Source organism: Aristolochia californica, unplaced genomic scaffold (assembly GCF_029961685.1).
Source record: "Aristolochia californica isolate CCGP_79_NKW_82.1479 unplaced genomic scaffold, dmAriCali1.0.hap1 SCAF_9, whole genome shotgun sequence".
In the NCBI taxonomy this organism is placed as follows: Eukaryota; Viridiplantae; Streptophyta; class Magnoliopsida; order Piperales; family Aristolochiaceae; genus Aristolochia; species Aristolochia californica.
This window is the reverse complement of record NW_027182290.1, coordinates 2,466,922-2,488,771: the sequence shown is the minus strand read 5'-3', so window position 1 is coordinate 2,488,771 and position 21,850 is coordinate 2,466,922. Positions and strand designations below refer to the sequence as shown.

Genomic DNA, 21,850 nt, shown 5'->3' with positions numbered 1-21,850 from the left:
TGGATGAAGAAATCGAAGAGGAAGAAGAGGAAGAAATCTTTGAGGAAGGAAGACAGAAATCGTAGAGGAATAAATCGAGGAATCGAAGAGGGAGAGGGAGAACGAGGGATTTGAAGACCAAATCCCCCATTTCCCCTGAATACCTGTCGATGGACATCGATTTCCGCAAGAAATCACATTGAAACGGCATGGAAATGGCTGACGGAGGTATGGGTTTCGCAGAGAAATTTCCCAAATCGAAGAGGTCTCCTGATCCCCGATCCCCGAATTGCTCGTTATATTAACGAGTCCGCTTGCGAGCCGACGACCCGAACCGGGCTCTGCTCGAGCTCGACTCGTTAATGTAAACGAGCCCATCCCGGAGTTCGAGCTCGGCTCGAGCTCGAAATATACAGCTCACGAGCCGGCTAGATTCGAAGTCACCCTTAATTAGAACCTTTGAAGAAGGCTAGAAAGGTCAACAACAGTGTAAGTCAATTATCTAAACTCTGAAAGAAATTGAGGCAGTGGAGCAGGACGGACAGGCTTTGAGGACGTCACTGACCACTGTCCCGCTACAGCTCCAACCTCACCCTCTCGCAAATAGGAAGCTGGGCATCCATGTCAGAGCATGGGGTGAGTAGAACAGTGAGACTGTATCAGAGACCTCTCTTCCTTGCCAATTGCTGTCCAAACTGCAGAATTCCTTCGTTCCTGGAAAATTTACTGCTTTCTTGAATTCCAACTCAAAACAAGTGTATGAATTTACTCTAGTACCCTTATTGTCCTGCTCTTGCTGTCGTTGTTCCCCGGAAGGGCAGGTTAGGGCACTTTTGGGAATTCACCTTTTTTTACCTCATTATTTCTCTGGTAATAGTTTTTACGAATATTCAACGGTTTATTAATGGTATACTGGTTTTTTGTTTTTTTCTTTGTTCGGTTTGGTCCGATAAATCCAGCTCGAGTTGGGTCAATTTTCTTGGGGACATGAGTCAAATTACGGGAGTCAAAATTGGAGTTCTTACATTTGAGTCAACCTAAGCAGGTTGTGAAACCATATTTTAAACGCCCGGGAAGAGACAGAATTAACGTTCACGTCTCGGATTTTTAAGGAGACACATGTGATAATATGTTCATTAGACATTAACTAACATGTAACGTTTAAAACTTTAGGTTAAATAGAGATGCCCCATGTGTATCACCCTAACAAGTGGCTATTGGTTGGGTTAAATAGAGGCACCTAGTTGACTCGGTTTCAATACTAAATGGGTCAGGTCAAGGGTGAAACTAGACCTACTTTTTGTCACGCCTAACCCTTGTACTGTGAGATCCAGTTTGACTTGGTATTCGGTCATACGTTTCTTTTTACACGTGATCGGGCGATTCCCGAGTAGGAAGGTCGGCCCGGTCCGACGAAGCATGAACCGAACCCCAAGCTTTTATTCACTTCCGGTTTCTATTATGAAAAGAAGAGAGTTGTAATTAATTCGAATGATTAAAAAATGGAGGTTAAAGCGATTAATAGTTATTTCATTACAGTCATTATTTAGTGTTTTTTTCTTTTACCGCGTGGAAAACGACGCAAACGACTCCTGAGAGCAGATTCCATCTAACCGGAGTTACCACGCCTTACCCCACGTCGAGTTAAATCTTCCCCTACAAATTTATCCCATGCTTTATTTCCTCGTTTGCTCACTCTCTATGATCCCAAGTCATTCCCCTCTTTACTTCTTGCGATCGGTGCTCCGGAGACCCGTCTCGGACTGATCAACCCCGCAGATACTTGTGAGTTCTCTGAGCCCAAATGCTTCCATCTCAGTTCTAATGGCGGAGGATGATGAGGAAAGACGCTGAGAATATGGAGAGGAGAGTATTTTTAGATCTCTTTTGAGTGCACGAGCTCGTGCGTCTGGTTTGATGGAGGTGGAATAAGTGGTTGCCTCGGGGTATTGTTCGTGCGTTTGAATTGGAGCATTGTGAGTTGAGTTGGACAAGGAGGTTTTGGAGGGTACAATGGCGGAAGGTGGTGAGGCGAAGCCCGTGCAGGATGCAGAGAAGAAGAAAGAGCAGAGTCTGCCGTTCTATAAGTTGTTCTCGTTTGCGGACAAGTACGATTGGATTTTTATGGTTACGGGGAGTTTGGGAGCTGTGATTCACGGCACCGCGATGCCGGTTTTTTTCCTCTTGTTTGGAGATTTGGTGAACGGGTTTGGGAAAAACCAGTCGGATTTGAAAAAGATGACGGATGAAGTTTCCAAGGTTTGTGGCCTGATTGGCCGAATCATGTCGTCCACTTTCTGAAATGTTGATGAGAAAAATAGAATGGAAAAAAAATCGAATATTTGTTTTTGTATTTTCAATTACTTGTCGCTCAGATCTGTGTGTGGTTTCTTCGTTGCAGTATGCGTTGTATTTCGTCTACCTTGGGCTAGTTGTGTGTTTCTCGTCCTACGCAGGTGAGCTTTTTCTCTTTTCGTCTCCTCTTTTTTGTGCTTTTTCTCTCCTTTTGCTAAAGCACGGGTGGTTTCTGCTCGGAGAAGTTCTTTTAGTGGCCGACATGAGACGCGTGTCGTGTGAGTCTCTCGAATAATCTCTTGCGGAGAAGCCATTGATCGAGCATTCCTCCAGTTGCAAGTTTCGTTTGAACTATTCTTGTTTCAGACAGCCATGTCTGCAACAGATCTTATTTCTTTTATTTATTCTTTTCACTAGAAGCCTCCTTCATAATGCTTTTTCTTCTGTATATCGCCTCCAAAATAGATTATTTCTGCAGATAATTCAATGGCTTCTTTTTTGCCCTTTCTTGTTGCAGAGATAGCTTGTTGGATGTATACGGGTGAGAGGCAGGTCAGTACACTAAGAAAAAAGTATTTGGACGCAGTTTTGAAACAAGATGTGGGCTTCTTCGACACTGACGCGAGGACGGGAGATATCGTTTTCAGCGTCTCCACGGACACACTCCTTGTTCAAGATGCGATCAGCGAGAAGGTTTGCCGTCTCGTTATTCTGTCTGTTCTCTCGTCTCCTTTCTCTGTAGCAATCTAATGCCGAGCTCCCATTGTCGTTCCCGTTGCAAGCTTCATCTATGATTACTGATAGTGTGGAACCCACTAATATAATCTCCTGTCACATTCACGGACGCCGTCGCGTCAGCTCAAGCGGAGGCGTATGTTAGCAAGTCGCTTGTTTTATGTCTACTGTGAGCCTTCTGATTCGTTTGCCTCTGTAGGTGGGAAACTTCATTCATTATCTGTCCACGTTCTTGGCGGGTTTAGTCGTGGGTTTCGTCTCTGCGTGGAAGCTGGCGCTGCTGAGCGTCGCCGTCATTCCGGGGATCGCTTTCGCCGGAGGTCTTTACGCTTACACTCTCACTGGTCTCACGTCCAAAAGCCGAGAGTCCTACGCGAATGCTGGAATAATCGCTGAACAGGTGATCAGTCTTCGTACGAAACGCGTTTGACGGAAATTTTCCTGTGCTATCTTCACTTCTGTTGCGGTATTACTGCCCAACTTTATTGTGTCTTGAAAGGACTAAACTAGCAGGAGCTTCTCCTATGACCTATTGGGGGAATTGTAACTGTACGCTCTGACTCTGTTCTGCGTTTACATTTACTCTTGTATTACTTCTTATCAGGCTATTGCACAAGTGCGGACGGTTTATTCATTCGTGGGTGAGAGCAAGGCCTTGAATTCTTATTCTGAAGCTATACAGAACACTTTGAAGCTCGGCTACAAGGCAGGGATGGCGAAAGGGCTGGGCATAGGATGTACTTATGGGATTGCATGTATGTCATGGGCCCTCGTTTTTTGGTATGCTGGTGTTTTCATCCGCAATGGCCAGACGGATGGTGGGAAGGCATTTACAGCAATCTTCTCTGCTATCGTTGGGGGCATGTAAGAATCTACTGCTGTATATTAGCTATTACTAGTGGTTTCTGATGCGTTTATTAAAAGATAATGGATTAGTGAGATAAAAGAATTTGAGTTTATTAGTTGGCATAAGAGGTTTCCTAAGTCACTAGTCAGAGTCGTTTTTGGGATAAGGCCTTGGACCCAATTTAACAATAATAAAAGGAGATTGTCTTTTAGATCTCCTACCATTTAATTTGTTGAACTTAACTAATTTTGGTGTGGAATTAATCTGTTTTGGATGGTTGCAAGTATTTATTTAGAAGGTAATTCTTCTCTTAAAGGTTGTCTGAAATAACCTTACTATTTCTCTGTTCTGCAGGAGTTTGGGACAATCTTTTTCAAATCTGGGAGCATTTAGCAAAGGGAAAGCAGCTGGATATAAGCTGATGGAAATAATCAATCAGAAGCCCTCTATAATCCAGGACCCCTTGGATGTGAAGTGTCTCACTGAGGTCCATGGAAACATAGAATTCAAAGATGTCACGTTTAGTTATCCATCTCGTCCAGATGTAATCATCTTCCGAAATTTTTCCATCTTTTTCCCCTCAGGGAAGACAGTTGCAGTTGTTGGAGGCAGTGGATCTGGAAAGAGCACTGTTGTCGCTCTAATTGAAAGGTTCTATGATCCTAATCAGGGTAAATAACTAGCTGAAGATCAATAAAATATTAATTGGTAATAAAGATTGGTCTCCTGACTCTCTCTCTTTGGTAATTGCTTCTCTGACTGATGTACAGGTCAGGTACTTCTGGACAACGTAGATATAAAGAAGCTTAAATTGCGATGGTTAAGAGATCAAATTGGTCTGGTGAATCAAGAGCCCGCTCTTTTTGCAACTACCATACTTGAAAACATACTTTATGGAAAGCCAGATGCTACTATGGCTGAAGTTGAAGTTGCAGCAACTGCTGCAAATGCTCATAGCTTTATCACTCTGCTTCCGAATGGCTACAATACACAGGTATACTTTTTTTCCCTCTTTTCTGAGAAGGAATTGATGGGTTCAGATTTCTAACTTTATGGAGCTCACCTTTTTTAGAAATGATGGATAACATTATTACTAAAAAATAATAGAGCTTACCTGAATAAAATTTTAAATTTGATATGACTGAGTGGCAGCTTCAACCTTATCTCATGGATGGTTTCAACTGTTATTGTTCTTTGACTTGTTAGCAACTGGTTTCTTAAGATGTTGCTTTGGAAGGAGTAAACCATATTTATACTAAAATTTGACTTATAATTACTGATTCTTTCTTCAGTTTCTACTATAGTTTAATCTTTTTTTCCAGTGATTTAAAAGATTCACAACAGAATGACTTATTATGGAGGAAAATACAAACTATACTTGAGTGTAAACATGTGAAAAGACCTTAATTACACGATATATCAGCTTTGATTTTGATGCTTTCTCTTTTCTTCTCCTTCAACTGTGAAGCTGGCTCACTATAAAAATAGCATACTACTAGCAGGCAGAAGCACAGTCAACAGCATTCTATGATAAATTGTCAAAAAACTTGCAATTTGGGTCCTCTAGCTTTGTTACGGATATAACTTTTGTATAAATTAAAAATCCAGGTTGGTGAGAGAGGTGTTCAACTCTCTGGTGGACAGAAGCAGCGAATTGCTATTGCTAGAGCAATGCTGAAGAACCCAAAAATCCTCCTCCTTGATGAAGCCACCAGTGCTCTTGATGCAGGCTCTGAGAGTATTGTCCAAGAAGCTCTAGACCGTTTGATGGTTGGCAGAACGACTGTTGTTGTCGCCCATCGCCTTACCACCATCAGAAATGTTGATACCATTGCTGTAATTCAACAAGGCCAGGTCGTGGAGACTGGGACGCATGAAGAACTGATAGCTAAAGGGACTTCCGGGGCTTATGCGTCGTTGATTCGATTCCAGGAAATGGCTAGAAACAGAGACTTTGCTATCCCATCTACCCATAGATCCCGTTCATCACGTCTAAGCCACTCACTCTCTACTAAATCACTTAGCCTCAGGTCAGGAAGTTTGAGGAACTTGTCTTACCAGTATAGCTCAGGAGCAGATGGTCGGATAGAGATGATCTCAAATGCTGACACTGAGAGGAAGCATCCGGCCCCGGATCGATATTTCTGCCGGCTTTTGAAGCTAAATGCCCCCGAGTGGCCCTATGCCATCCTTGGCGCCGTGGGTTCTGTGCTTTCTGGTTTTATAGGCCCCACGTTCGCATTAGTCATGAGCAACATGATAGAAGTCTTCTACTATCCTGATCCGAATGTGATGGAAAGAAAGACGAGGGAATTCGTATTCATCTATATTGGCGCAGGGCTCTATGCTGTCGTCGCCTATCTCGTGCAGCATTATTTCTTCAGTATTATGGGAGAAAACCTCACAACAAGAGTGAGGAGGATGATGCTTGCAGGTGCAGTTTATTCTTAATTTGAAAAATAATTTATACTTTTTTTCTGAACTTTTCTAACTATAAACTTCTAACTAATATCTGCAGCGATTCTGCGGAATGAAGTGGGTTGGTTTGATGAGGAGGAGAACAACTCTAGCCTTGTTACCGCTCGGTTAGCGACTGATGCTGCAGATGTGAAGTCCGCTATAGCAGAAAGGATTTCCGTGATTTTGCAGAACATGACCTCCCTTCTCACTTCTTTCATTGTCGCCTTCATTGTTGAATGGCGGGTTTCTCTCCTTATTCTTGCAACCTTCCCTCTGCTAGTGCTCGCCAACTTCGCCCAGGTAAAAACATTATCCATTAAAATCTACTGCTCCCCTGTTCTTTCTCATCAATCGTCAAGGCAGTAAATCTCGTCAGTTGTTCGCAAGGAACAAACTGAAATTGCATTAAAAATCTCCATAGTTCGTGGTTGATTTTGGCGCAGTGGGGAGCCTGTTGTTTAGTTCTCGAGTTGGAGATTGGACTGAGATTTTTTACATGAGTGAAGGGTATTTTCAGAAATAGGAAGTATTCCCATTTGCTATTCTTGGTCTTCCGCTCGTCAACCTGGCGGGTCCCTAAATTTTGTCGTCTTGCCTGCGTGCTTCTGATCTGAAGCTTTAGCTCTGGACACTTAGTTCACAGCAGAAAACGACACAACCTTCTTGATCGTCGAGCGTCTAGTTACGGCGGCGAATACCGCGTATATCTCGAGATATTCCGTTGCCATGGCGGAGAGAAGTAGACCTAAAACAGTTATGGGATGCGCCTTCATAGATACGATTTTGTTTTACCGGTGGGTTTTAAATGTTTTACCGGACCTATCCCTGTGTCTGTATCGTCTCTCGTGTGTACCATGAGAGCAGGAACCGGAGTCTGGAGACCCAGACAAAGTTGGACGATCAAGATCATGATGATCGTGCGGGAAGTATGCTTTTGGCAGGCTTTACGACCCCGGGAGGAGAAGGGAGATGATATGCCGTACGAGTGTTTCAGAGAGATGATTCCCGTGATCTATAGTATTTCACTTTTCTTTTCAGCTTGCTTCGTACTGTTATTACTTCCTGTGACTTGAATTCCCCTGCACGGTCTTTGTATACGGTAATTCATTCACATAACATGATTTTCATTACGAATATATTTTCAAAAATCTGTTTTGCCATCTTCTTCGCAGCAACTCTCTCTGAAGGGGTTCGCCGGAGACACTGCAAAAGCGCACGCGAAGACGAGCATGATCGCAGGGGAGGGCGTCAGCAACATCCGCACCGTGGCCGCCTTCAATGCCCAGGACAAGATCCTCTCACTCTTCCGACACGAGCTCCGGGTCCCCCAGAAGCGAAGCCTCCGTCGCAGCCAGTCCGCGGGCTTCCTCTTCGGTTTTTCTCAGCTCGCTCTTTACGCGTCCGAGGCCCTCATCCTCTGGTACGGCGCCCGTCTCGTCGCTCACGGCGCCTCCACCTTCTCCAAGGTCATCAAAGTCTTCGTCGTCCTCGTGATCACCGCCAACTCCGTAGCCGAGACGGTCAGCCTCGCCCCCGAGATCGTCCGAGGCGGCGAGGCAGTTAGCTCCGTCTTCTCCATCCTGGACCGGCACACGAAGATCGACCCGGACGACCCTGACACCGAACCGGTCGAGTCGGTCCGAGGCGAGATAGACTTGCGCCACGTTGAGTTCTCGTACCCATCCCGCCCAGATGTCCCCGTATTCAAAGACCTCAACCTCCGAATCCGGGCCGGACAGAGTCAGGCCCTCGTCGGCGCGAGCGGCTCCGGCAAGAGCTCCGTCATCACCTTGATCGAGAGGTTCTACGATCCGACTGCCGGAAAGGTATGCATTGACGGGAAAGACATACGACGACTGAACCTAAAATCCCTCCGCATGAAGATCGGATTAGTGCAGCAAGAGCCCGCTTTGTTCGCCGCAAGCATCTTTGACAACATCGCCTACGGAAAGGAAGGGGCGACAGAGGCGGAGGTGATGGACGCCGCTCGGACCGCCAACGTGCACGGCTTCGTCAGCGCGCTGCCGGACGGGTACAAGACGCCGGTGGGGGAAAGAGGGGTGCAACTATCTGGGGGTCAGAAGCAGAGGATCGCGGTCGCGAGGGCGGTGTTGAAGGACCCCGCGATTTTGTTACTGGACGAGGCGACCAGCGCGTTGGACGCGGAATCGGAGTGCGTGTTGCAAGAAGCCCTGGAGAGGCTCATGCGGGGGCGCACGACGGTGCTGGTCGCCCACCGGCTGTCGACCATCAGAGGCGTGGACAGCATTGGGGTGGTGCAGGAGGGGCGGATCGTGGAGCAGGGTAGCCATTCCGAGCTGGTGAGTCGGCCGGACGGTGCATACTCGCGGCTTCTGCAGCTCCAGCACCACCACATTTGACGGGTTATAGTGCATGAATCGGATTAGCGATTTTTGCGACATGGTATCGGTTTGCGAGGCCAGCGGAGGAAATGGTGATGTCTGTAGATATTTGCGACTTGGGGAAGAGTTAGTTTATCTGATCTACGTGAATGTATTTAAATGTCACACCACGTCCATCGCGCCATTTCCTATGTTTCTGTAACTTCTCCTGTATTCGCAGAGAGCGAGTGGAGGCGGATGATATGTGGATGCATGGGAGCAGATTTATCATTTGGGCCACTTATGCCATCCACTGATTACTGTTCTTCATTTTACCCATTTTGCTCGTTAATTATTAAACGCTACCCTGTGACGTGATCAGGTCTTGGACAAATTTTTTTGCATATAAAAAACATCCGAAAAAAGTATGGGCTGTTGGTTATGTTTTATTGTTTGCCCCTAAGGCCCACTTTGGCCCGTTATTTGCTTTCTAACGGGCCTTCATCTAGAAACCCATCCATATGTTTTTGTATTGCTCCTCAAACTTATGAGCCCAAGCCAGAGCAGACTTTTCTTTCTTATAGTGGATCCTACTTGAACCTGTTTATGTTTTGAGCTTGGTTTGATCTGAATACTTCAAACTCAGAGTAGGAGTCTAAAATTGGAATATACTTAACGAGCCTTATTTCAAGTTTGGGCTCAAGCCAAACCAGTTTGGCCGGATGCCATCCCTACTTATCCCGTTCTAGGGTCCTAGGGTGGCTACTCGCCGTCTTGATTCATTAGTTCTTCCTAAATGCTCTTTAACTACGTTCTTAATCAATTCTAGTGAACCCTAATTAATCAAGGCAATCGATTACCACCTCTAGGAATTGGATTATCTATTTTCACTTGAGTCTGCCCAGGGACGAGTTGGACTAGGGTCAGACTCACCCTTGTGCGGCTGAGTCTCCTTGACTCAGGCCAAGAGTGACTCACGTAGCTCACATAAATCATGTATAGGAATCTGCCAGCAACTCTGATGGTACAGAACGGCTACTTGGGCATTTCGGGGTGGCGCCTCATTGAGGCAAATCGCATTATATCCAAAATGTTTCGGATTTTTGTGTAGCAGTATCCGAAACTATCGGTTTTTTTGGAGACCTGATACGTTTCAGATTTTCCAAAACGCCTACCCCTTCTGGCAAGCTTGACTTTCATCCATTATATGGTTTTGGCCCACTGGCTTTGTGGATATTTTGATGCGAAAAAGTTCTCGAATTCGCGTGGTGTGTCTGCATATGATTGGAACCGTTTTTCCCATGATTTCCATGAGATGACCAGAACTTTCTTCTGAACTGCAGCTTCGAATGATTCAAATCCCAGATGGTGCTCGGTTTTTCTTCTCTTTTCAGTCCACGACAGCTTGATATTATCTTTCCTGATGAAATTTGAGTCCAAGTTCAGTGATTGTAACCAATGTGGATCATGAGGTGAGTAGGCGCCACCATGATTTTCTCCGAGTATTGAGCGTCTAATGAGATTCGCCAGGTTTTTCGTCGTACTTGTTCTAGTAATTGCAGTGCTGCTAAGAAACACCTGGATTGGGACATCTTCGTACCGAAACTAGGAGTTTCTCGTTGGATTTCGTAGATGGTGGGTTATATTATATGCCCTCCGCTGGACAAAAGAAGAATCCAGTTAGGCTCCATGAACTTGAATTTGACCGTCGTGAGTGGATAGAGACGATGGAAGAATCCTCTTGAATCGTTTTGAACGTGGATTTGACAGTCGGGAACCGCTGGAAGCAACTCTGTAACTGATGACAGTGAAATCTCTCTCTTTTACACTATCACGAAATGAAGAAGATGTGAGTACTATTTTATTTCATGGTCAAAGATGATTGAGCCACTCTGTGAAGGATCATTGCCACTTGAGAGAATTTTCTGGGTCTGTCCTGAAACTTCGCCAATTTGTTCAGATGTGAAGCTTGATCATTGATGCAGAAAAACATAAAAAAATCTTTACTATTTGCTCGTTCTTTGGCTTAATATTTTTTCTCCTTCTACTTTTAATCTTTATTTATTGATAGATATCAAAATCACCATAGTATCTGTTCTTCCTTGTAGAATTATCTGATCCCTGCAGAGAGAGAGGATGCCTCCATGATAATCACAGCTAGTAATTCCTTAAAATTTATGCACAGCACGTGTTTGTACAATTGTTCTCTTTTATGTTTTTGCTTTAATTTCTCTTCGTTTTTCTTCTGCATTATATTTCATCTCCAGTTTCAATGTCCAAGTAACAGGAGATGAAAATATCCTCGAATGAACACATGCCATAGAATTATTAGCTTTCTTCTCGCTCATATTTTTCTGGCTTTTGTCCTTTCAAGGTGTGGGATTTCGAGTCCAGCCTCAATCTGCTGCACGTGCACTCCTTTTAACTCCATTCAACGACCCAAAAACCGACCTTGAAAAGCCCCCCTGAGCAGCAACTCGCCTTTCCTTCCAGGACACGATTAAAATAAACCAGCTTTGCACTCTTCAATTTAATGGGTTCTCATTAAACATGTCAGGTCGGTATTACTTTGTTTTATTCTGACGGTTTAAGGCCTTCGTTGAAGCTCTCCGTCCAATGGCGGATGGCCTTCACCGACTTGGAGAAGCCCAATGACTGTAAAATTTATATTTTATATGATATCTACTTGTTGCAGCAATCAAATCACTACCTCATCTTCTTTTATGTGGTGAACAAGAAAGAGAAATGATAAAACTATGTTTAGACCAAGCTGAACAGTTCTACCTCTTCTGGGGCCAAGCCGACTTCCTCTTTTCTAGCTGAATTTTGAAACTTGAAGTGAGTTTTGAACCAGGAGAGCTGTGAATGATGACTATCGTCTACCAGTCATAAGAAATATCGTTTGGAGCATATCATATATATATTTTATTGAGGACGGAGGGAGGCAGGTGGAGTATTCGATGAAATGCCCCAGAGAGGGAAAACAAGTATAAAATGTAAGATGAATCAATCTTTCTTGGGCTCCTAAGCTTTGGCAACTGTTTGGAAACAAGGGAGCGTGACGCCCACAGGTTGTGGAGATTAAACAAATTGGGTTCCCTCGTGACTTTGGCTACTGTCCGAGCTGTCGATTGGATCAAACTCATGTGACCCGTGATGCACGCTGGCCGGGGCAACCTTGGATTCAATCCTCCTCCATTAATTATTTCAGTTCCTCCATTTTTATACCTAGTTTTAGAGACTTCTGGTATTGAACATTGGGTATAATGAATACAGTTTTCTTCTCTTATTCTTTTCATATTTTCACTTGGATCAAGTTTACGTACAGTCTCTTCTATTTAAGATAAGTTTATACCGTGTCTGCTGACTCAGTTTGTGTACTATAGGCAGATGCAAGACAAAGGAAATAATTGTACTCAGAAGGTGACTGGAAAGGTGATTTAATTGAAACTTATCTTAGAAATCGGCTGGAATTTTCCCTTGTTGGAAAGCTGTTCATAGTTACAGGTTTCGTTTCTGTCTGGAACATTCAAGTCTAAAAATGGTGATTAACAGACTCCAGGAGTTAGAAACAAAAAATATGAAAATCTTTTCTTCTGATTCACTGTAGAGCAATTCGTTTTCACTTTGATGCATTTGGCTCCATTTAGAACCCAAGTTTCATTATTATTAAATAGTGCAAGCTTTCAGTTCATGAAAGGCTTTCAATCTTGAACCTGTCCACCCTCCCCTTTGACAATTTACAGCCTATTCTGGCGACTTCTTTGTTTCTCTACTTGCTTTCTCTTGCAGTAAATCACGCCTGCACTAAAGTTTCGTGGCTTCTTGCACAACGATCTGTGCTGCCATCTTGTTCAAACCTAACCCAGAAACATTTGCAGGGAACGTGTGAGTCCAAACCAGTAACAACAACCACAGCAGGCAACGGAATATTTATTGGTCTGTTTGAAATCCATATATCACATGTTTTAACATCTGAAATCAGAGAAAACGCCATGAAGATGGTAGGTGAAGCTGATCATCGTGGAAGTGTTTAATAATGTAAATTTCTAGAGAGAGAGAGAGAGAAGAAACGATATCTGTGTTATCAGTCTCTGCTGCAGCTTTCAAGTAAAACTTGCTTTCTGGGTCTTTGCCATTCATATCTCATGTGGTTATCCCCCACGTTACTGAAGCTTTTCCACATGACGGAGATCTCTGAGCTGAGATCTGTGACTCTGCATTGTCTGTACTTCATCTGTTTAAGCTCAAACTTGGTCTGTTTTCTTCTGTGAGCAGTTTGCTCTGGTGAATGATCACGCTGCTTGTCTTGGCTGTTTTCTGATAAATTCTTCACTTTTGGACAATGGGGTTGGCTTTTGTTCCTCTATTGGTACTAATATCAGACTTCGTCAATGGCCTTACTTAAGCAAACATCAAACGTGGGCATGAAGCTCAATTCTCCTGTGAGTTTTCTCTTGTAGAACAAAATAGGTTCTCTTCAAATACGGTCTTCACTTATTCTTAAAAATTGGGATTTAAGACAAAGTACCTGTATTTGAAGCGGATTTTGCGTCTTTAATTCAATGTTCGGGATGATTTTGCTTGTTATTTTGTAACCAGGGTTCCATTAGGCACATCAAAAGTCGACATAAATCGTTACATTTCAGGTTTGAGACCACGTATGACCTTTGTATCAACGATATTCAAAATATTAAGGAAGATAACTCGTGTATTTCTCTTCAAATACAGTCTTCACTTATTCTTAAATTAAACTTTTAGTTTGATATTTGGGATCGATTTTGCTCGTTATTATGTAACCAGGGTTGCATTAAGCACATCAAAAGTCGACATAAATTGTTACATTTCACTTTTGAGACCAATTATGACCTTAGTATCGACGATATTCAAAATATTAAGGAAGATAACTCGTATATTTCTCTTCAAATACGGTCTTCACTTATTCTTAAATTAAACTTTTAGTTCAATATTTGGGATCGATTTTGCTCGTTATTATGTAACCAGGGTTGCATTAAGCACATTAAAAGTCGACATAAATTGTTACATTTCACTTTTGAGACCAATTATGACCTTAGTATCGACGATATTCAAAATATTAAGGAAGATAATCCATGTAGTTAACTTCAAATGCAAGTTTCCGATAAAAGAATAAATATGAAGAAAATAGGGCAAATAGGGAAGTAAAGGATACAGGTTCAGAGTTCCTTGAGTTGTGTTTAGAACCGTCCAGTTATGTGGGTCTCACGTGAACTAATAATCCTGATACACCACTTGTGTGACGTATTAATACTATATAATATAAGAGTATATGGTATATGTGTATGCTTAGTACTATCAAACGACTCTTACCTCACCTTCTTGGAGCAGTGGAAGAAATCAGAGGTAACGCTCCGAGGAATCGGGTCGGTGTGTAACGCCAAGACGGCGAACTCGCCACGTGTCTTGTTTTTGCCGAACTGCAGATGACAAAGGAGTGGGACCAGGTTTGACGAGTCAACACGGCAATCTCCACCACCGTCTTCGTCCCGCTCACGCCTGTCGTCTCCCTTCGCTTCCAGCAGGTATTACTTATAAGTTCCAGAAGAGAGAGAAACTCGAAGAGAGATTTCCGTGGGGAATAAAAAACGAAGCCTGTAAAAAGAAAACTAGAAATTTTTTTGTAGGTTAGCAGAAAAAAATAACATGGCTTGCGTGTTTAGAGGCTGACACAAAGTCCCCCTTCGTCGTTGGCTCCAAAAGGAACTGTTCTCCTTCAACCCTCTCTCTCTTTCTCTCTCCCATCTTAAAATGGGAAACACAGTTCAAGTCGACAGTATGGCGTATCTCTACAACTGATTCTCTTTCTCTCTCTACAAATCTTATTTAAAAACAGCCCCACCCCATTGCTTTCTCCCATGCACTTGTCCTCTTCAACCCAACACTACTTGTGTTGTGTTTCTCTCCTCACTTGTGCCGTGTTTTTCCTCTTTCTTCTTTCTTCTGCTTCTTCATCTTCTTTCTGCTTCCTTCCCAATTAAGCCGTCCCTGTCTTCCCGCCTCTCTCGGTCTATATATATAAAGCTTTTATCTCTTTATCTTCTCCATACCCATCTCTCTGACAGCTCCATCCATCCCAAGTTGTCTCTTGGTTTGGGTCTTCCTCAACTTGTCTCTGACACAAACCCCCAAAGTCGCAGACCATTTCGCCACAAACATGTCCAGCAGAAGATCGCGTTCGAGGCAATCTGAGGTTTCCAGGATATCAGACGACCAGATCGTTGATCTCGTCTCCAAGCTACAAGCTCTACTCCCAGAGATTCGAGAGAGAAGCTCAGACAAGGTACAGTCCAAACTCTTTCAGCTTATTTCCGTTTTTCGTTTTTTTTTTTAAAAAAAAATTCTATCTTATGATCATGGGTATGAAGTATGGATCTTGCTTAACAGCAGGTTGTGATCATTTGTTGGCAGGTATCGGCAGCCAAGGTCCTACAGGAGACCTGCAGCTACATCAGGAGCTTACACAGAGAGGTTGATGATCTCAGCGAGAGGCTCTCCGAGCTACTGGCCACTTCGGATAGCGCCCAAGCAGCAATAATTAGGAGTTTACTCATGTAATGCGTCTCAGAATTTTGGCTTTTCCATATCTCTTCTTTCTTCTTCTTCTTCCTCCTCCCCCTCCTCCTTTTAGGCTCCGGTCGGTGGACCGCAACGAGGGCTGGATTCCGTTACGAGACACCTTTTGCCCAAACATGTGGTAACTTCGGTAATATAATAAAAGGACTTGAACTTAGAATTTTTCCCATTTTTGTTTGCTCCTTTATCAGTTCCTTATCATCCTTCCATTAAATAATTGTTACTGGCTTTTTACGCCTATGATGCGGAGCCCTCGCCATTATCGATGTCTTTAATATACTAAATTTTCGAATCTTTGATCGTGACACTTCCATATGCAATTTTGACTGATCTCACCTTCACCTCTCCTCTCTCCTTCCTCTCTCTCGCTCTCTCTCTCTCTATACCTACTTACCTCTCTCTGTGCATGAGAATTCACTTTAATTTCACCGGACAAAACGAGAACACAGTTGACAGAAGCATATATCAAGAAACTAGTACTGTGCTTCTACACTCATCAGTTCATTTAAATTACTTTTCTGGAAAAATTCTGCTCTGGTTGGTGTCACTGGTGCAAGATGATCGTCCCCACCTGCTGTCCTTCATGAATAAGTGAGAAAATATATACATCTCGACTTAAACTTGAACGATTGAAGAGCACAGTGGTACTCTTCTCAGCTTCAAAAAATTGGGTTCACGTTGATGTTTCTTCATGGTACAAATTATGATCAGATTTTGCACACAGAAATTGAAGTTGAACTTGAAGTATAGAACCCTCAAAGATGAAATCTGAGATGCAATGGGTTTTCCTGTTTCTCTTTCATTTTAAGGCACCTTGAGGCTCAACCCAAATCCAGTAGCAGGTAGTGCAACTTCCTCATAGTTGGATTTTGTCAGCAAGAAGTCTGGACTGACTGTGTTCAAGTAGGAATTATAGTTTCAAACTTCAGACCTACCTTGTCTGTTACTTGCAGCTCTCCTTCTCGCAGATTAGTAGGAGCATCTTTAGTTTGTCTTACTTCAACTGAAACCTGTAATATAATTTAAGTAAGCTCAGTGACCCACTTCTTGAGATATCATATTTAAATAAACAGATATTTCCATTTCTAGCGGATGGTCCAAGCCAAATTTTGTGCAACTGATCGGGCAATATCAAAGATGTTTCGCACTTCTAATCATGAATAATTATACGGGATTAATCAATCCATCACAGAATCGTTTTCACTTTTCACCCTGGTGAGAATAATAAACAAAACCAAGCCAAATAGAGAATTGTGGAAAGATCAGGAGAAGTTTCAGAAGACTTTTAGTTGAGTTGACATTGCAACAGCCGGTTCTCAGTAAAAAAAAAAAAAAAATGATTCAGAAGAGCAAATGCTCTCTTTGTCCTGAACCCAGATCTTTTTTCGCTTCTAACTCTACACGAGAGCCCGAGAACAGATTAGGGACAGGGATAACCGGGAAGCAGAAGACCGCATCAATGAAGTAACGTTATAAATGTTAGTTCTGAGACAAGATGACCCATCGAGCGTGGCCTGCCGAGCAGGCAAACACAACCGACCTGCAACAGGTGCGACCCCAGTATCAAACTCATGTCTGCGGCTCTGCTGACAAACTGGGTGACAGCGAGAGCACATCGAGCTTATGCACAACCCTAATACTGGATGCCTACGCCATAGCTTTTTTCCCAAGAATGCGGCGGATCAGTTTAAAATCCAGTTACAGCAGCAGCAGGTATTAACCAGAGCTCGTATTTGGTTTCACTCATGGAGGGATTAATTCTGTCGGATGGTGGGAAGTCCAGACCATGTGGGTGGTCCCGAACGCTTTGTTCAGAGAGTCGAGCAAATTGCTTCACGGTCCGAATCAGCTTTTGGTTTCAGATACGAAAGACATGGGTAGGAGCCTTGTCGCGAAGAAGACAGATGAAACAAGCAGAGGCAATAATGGAATACCTAAAGTGCAGAAGATGGGTCCTCTGGTTAATCCAATCCCCTCACTCTTACCAGGCCGAGGAGCACGTACCCTGATGAAGATAATCCTCAACACAACTTTGAGATTTCCATTGACAAATGGAGTTTTCAGACCCTCAAAAGTCCAGTAATTCTTGCCTTGTCCCCAACTAATAATACTGGATTCAATTAGTTAGGTTAAAACTATGAAGTAAAAGGATTGTGAACTCGACATGGAGATGTTAAAGTTGAAGTTCTTCGAAGGTAAGAGACTTTTCGTTTCTCTACACAAACTTACCTGGGAATTGGAATCATCCCCACTAAACCCTAGAGTGATCCAAGGCTTGATTGGAGTAAACTGCGGAAAGCTGATCCCATTACAAAGACTGTTCTTGTCTAGTAGTTAAGAACTGAAATTAATGAAGGAGAGAAGACAAAGGGAGGCTATAATCTTTGTTCCTGTATTCAACGACAACGAGATTCTAGGTCTTGTCTCTCCACACAAAATCTGTCAGTCAAAAAACGAAAATATTTGACAAGTTTAAACTCGAGGTCAAAAACTCGAAAGCTGATTCTCCAAGAACAAACTTTTTTTCCTCAATCCAAGCCTTAGATTTAACAAAAGCTAATTGAGAAAATCAAGCCAGGGTTTTAGTTCCCCGAAAATGAGACAATTTGCCTTAGCCATATTTCCCTAAATTAATCGATTCATGGAAAATGTGATCATTCGATGCAAAGTTAAGCCATCAATCACGCCAATTTCAGGGTTGGATTTGTTTCAAAAGGTGGCGTGAGATTAAAAAAATTAATATCAAAGAGGATTCAAATCCTCACCAAACACAAGAATGGGATCATTCAACTCCCTTTCTTGGTGTTTGGATTTTTTTATAGACCAATTTTTGGTTTTGAATTGTTAAATGGCCTTTTAAGGGACCGTTTGTACCGTTATAGGATAAACTAAACAAAGAAAATGACTAGAAATGTTCTTTTACCATTTTTTTTGTTGAATTTTAATAAGAGATGAATTTCTTATTATGATTTATTTTGGTGTGTTTGTTCGATTTATTCTGATTCTTGTATTCTTTTGCTCATGGCTTTGTTTGCTTCAGCTTTTGCGGTTGTTGGTCATGTCTTTGCCTCTACCTCTCAAGTCATTCAAGGCTTAAAATCTGGTTTATTAGGTAGGTATTATGTACATAAACAAAGGAAAACATATATCCCCACATGTAAACAACGAAGACAACATATGAGACATATATACTTGTATTGGAAACAACCGACTATCACTATAAGGATGTGATCTATAGATAGTCGCAAACAAGAGTACAAACATAATACATATTATTTATCATTTACATAATTTCTTTGTTGACCTCCAGAGACCTTTTGTATGTCGCTATAGGAAAATAAAATGATAGAAATAATTTTACCAATTTTTTTCTAATTTACTTATTATGATTGGTTATTTGTATCCATGTTTTTTCGATTTTTTTTTTTGTTGTTTCTTATTGGAGCAACACGATGTATTTAAGAAAAAACACATACAACCCTATTTGTATTGCATGTACACGAACAATACACAAATGTGCGTTTATACCTACTCGTATTCCAAACAACATACTGTCGATACAAAGATGTGACAATGTAGAAATAGTTGGAAACAAAAGTGCAAACATTATATAATTTACTCCTCAATCATGTTTAAACATTTTATAATATCTTTGGCGACCTTTAGGGCTCTTTTGTTTTCTGTTGAAGCTTTAACAAGAAATTTTTTTTAATCAATTTTACTTTTTATGATTTGGTACTTTTTGATTTATTTTTCTCATTATTTCCTATCAGAGTAACATGAGAAGAAATTTTTATTTTTTATTTTTTGAATAGCTTGCATTGGTTAAAAAATTACTAGATGCCTGCATATACACACACACAACAAACACAAATGTACATATAAAAAGGAACAAACGCATCCCCACACAACAAACACACTAATGTATACGTATACTTCTTGTGTTCCGAAACAACTTACTATGAGTACAAAGGATGTGACAATCTACCAATAGTTTGTAAGTTAAAGTACAAACATAATAAACATAACTCTAGACATTGTTTAAACATTATACAATTTCTTTTGTGCCCTTTACAAGAAAATAAGTGATAAGAAATATTTATTAAAATTTTAAAATAATTCCTTTTTATCGATGATTTTTCTTCGTAGCTTGTGCTTTTGAAGTTTATTTTTCTCATTATTTCTTATAAGAGTAACATGAGAATTAATATTATTTCATGTTTTTGTCTTCTCTCATACTTAGACTAAAAAAACAATTTCTTTGATGGGTATTAGGAACGAACACATACATCCCTCATGTCCACATAAACCCTAAGCCAAAGTATTTGAGAAATGTACAAATTGATAGTTGCAAACAAATGAAAAAATATAATACAATTTAGGCAATTTTATTAAATTACCCATTTTTAAAAAAAATACACTAATATGGGTGTATGTGTATCAACATCGATAAGTATTGTGTCGATTGATAAGTATTAAAATTTGCCCTACATGTACTCCTTGTATCGGCTGATATAGGGAGATTGACTCATACATCCCGTTATGTTTGCTTGTGTACAAATACACAACGAGCATGTACACACATATTTATGGTTGAAAAGAAAAAACTATGATCAATACTAGGATTTGATGGTGTGCAAATAAATAATTGAAACAAAAATACAAACATATATAATTTAATTAAAAATTTAATCTTGTATTATTTTTAACAACTAAAGTGATCAAAATTTATCTTTCCTTTTATCTTTAAAAATTTTAATTATAAGCTTAGAGGTGTAAATTATGGCTAAAAAGTGAAAAGAATTCATACAACTAACCCTGTATAATCCAAGATGACTAAAAAAAGGGAATTATTTTTATGAATTAAGTTGAGGCAAAAATTATTTTACATAACACAACATACTAAAAAATCATATAACTATAAATCGAACTTCTAGCTAATTAGAGGGTTAATTAGATCCATATTATTTATCCCGACACATGTCTCAAGGAATCTTGAGCAAACTTGTAGGTTTATTATCTCGTGTGAATCTCTTGCTTAACTTGTTATATCATTTCCATTATCCAAATCTTCTAGGGTTTGTTTGGAACCCATAGAAAAGAAAATTAAAAAAATAAAAAAAAAAGAAAGAGAAAAGAAAATAGGTTTCTTGTTTGGATGCACAAGAAAAATGGTAAAGAAAATAAAATTAATTTTTTATTCAATTCAACCAAGTTGGAAATGTATTTATTAAAACTTATGATAGATAATTGTTTGATCATAAGTAACTTAATTCTTCCCACCCAAAGGGATCGACCAGTTTGTCTAGGGATTGATTGTTACTAGAATTTTAATCATTTTTTTAAATTATTTTATCCTTCCTGGTTATGGATATTGTGTATCCTAAATTTAACATTTATCTATTATAGTTTTCTCGTAATACACATTCGAAGAAGAAGCATGCACCTATCCCCATCGACATCCGTGCCCACTTTTACGTCGCACACTACCTCCATTTTGATTCGTACAAAAACCTACAACGGAGGCCCCACGCTCGAAAAAGCAAAACTCATAACATTCACCGACAAGCCTGTTTATTTAGATTGATCCATCTATTCATAGATATACATGAATGATTAAAATAATACTTATTGGTACCACTGTGTTGGTCTGGTGTCAGGTAGAAGGGTTGAACTTTCCTCGGGAAGTAACAATGGAAAGGAATGACAGGTTTTGAACCACAACCATGATTCCATCTTTGAAGGAAACACATTTCGTGATGTCAGCGGCGGCGTGGGCTAGAGATATTCATTGGTTCAGGGGGATGGATTTGGTGAAGCAGCCATGATAAGTGTTACCTGATTGAGGAAGTACTCATTATAAAAGAGAAGAAGATGCAAAAGGCAAAACAAAAAATCACCATCCGTTCAACTCAGAGGGGCCACTGATGGTTCAGATATTTGTTCTTGATTTTCCTGTCTCATCTGCAGTTGTTCCTTTATTTGTCTGTGAAAGCTTTATTATTTTTTAAATTTCCTTAGGATGAAATTTTAGCCATTATTGAAGAATGAAGACTTTTAGCCCCCTTTTGTTTGATTTGTTTTTTATTAACTTATTAAACATGATTTAATACTAATTTTAACTTACTTGATCATGGTCGGAAATTATTTCCCATTTCCACGAAAAGGTCCAATCGCTTTCTTTGTTGGAGAAACTTTTACCCGATTTTTAGACCATGACACCAACTCTTCACTGGTGACACCACGGAAATCCTTCCTTGGCGTCAAAGAAACTGAAAGTCTCTCGTAATGGAAATTCTTCTCATCCCTGCAAATGACCATGCTCTCAACATGGTTTCGAAAACTAGATATTCATAAACTCTGGATGAATCGTGACCACATTTTAGTACTGGAGGTAAAGAATGCTTATGGAAAATGGGTAAATTTGCCTTTGTTTGAATTCTAACGGTTTTTCCCGTCTCATATGCACTTGGTCCTTAATTTTATCTAACCCATTCCTTTATTTATAAGCCCCTTAAATTTTTCTCTACCCTTTTCTATTTCTTTTCTTTTCTCTTGGAATTTCATCATTTTAAGATGG

At 41.0% G+C, this 21,850-nt stretch overlaps 2 protein-coding genes across 2 annotated transcripts; both read left to right on the top strand.

Annotated features, from left to right (window-relative positions):
* Positions 1 to 1,682: 1,682 nt before the first annotated feature.
* Positions 1,683 to 9,031, top strand: LOC137941680 (ABC transporter B family member 19-like). Its single transcript, XM_068787186.1, has 10 exons — positions 1,683 to 2,238; positions 2,381 to 2,435; positions 2,792 to 2,967; positions 3,209 to 3,409; positions 3,614 to 3,873; positions 4,211 to 4,527; positions 4,627 to 4,850; positions 5,465 to 6,290; positions 6,375 to 6,616; positions 7,489 to 9,031. Exons 1-10 carry the CDS (start codon positions 1,993 to 1,995, stop codon positions 8,695 to 8,697), a joined length of 3,756 nt encoding a protein of 1,251 aa, XP_068643287.1. The 5' UTR covers positions 1,683 to 1,992; the 3' UTR covers positions 8,698 to 9,031.
* Positions 9,032 to 14,452: 5,421 nt separating this feature from the next.
* On the top strand, positions 14,453 to 15,439 carry LOC137941575 (transcription factor ILI6-like). The gene is made up of 2 exons (XM_068787043.1): positions 14,453 to 14,977; positions 15,106 to 15,439. Exons 1-2 carry the CDS (start codon positions 14,852 to 14,854, stop codon positions 15,250 to 15,252), a joined length of 273 nt encoding a protein of 90 aa, XP_068643144.1. The 5' UTR covers positions 14,453 to 14,851; the 3' UTR covers positions 15,253 to 15,439.
* Positions 15,440 to 21,850: the final 6,411 nt, after the last annotated feature.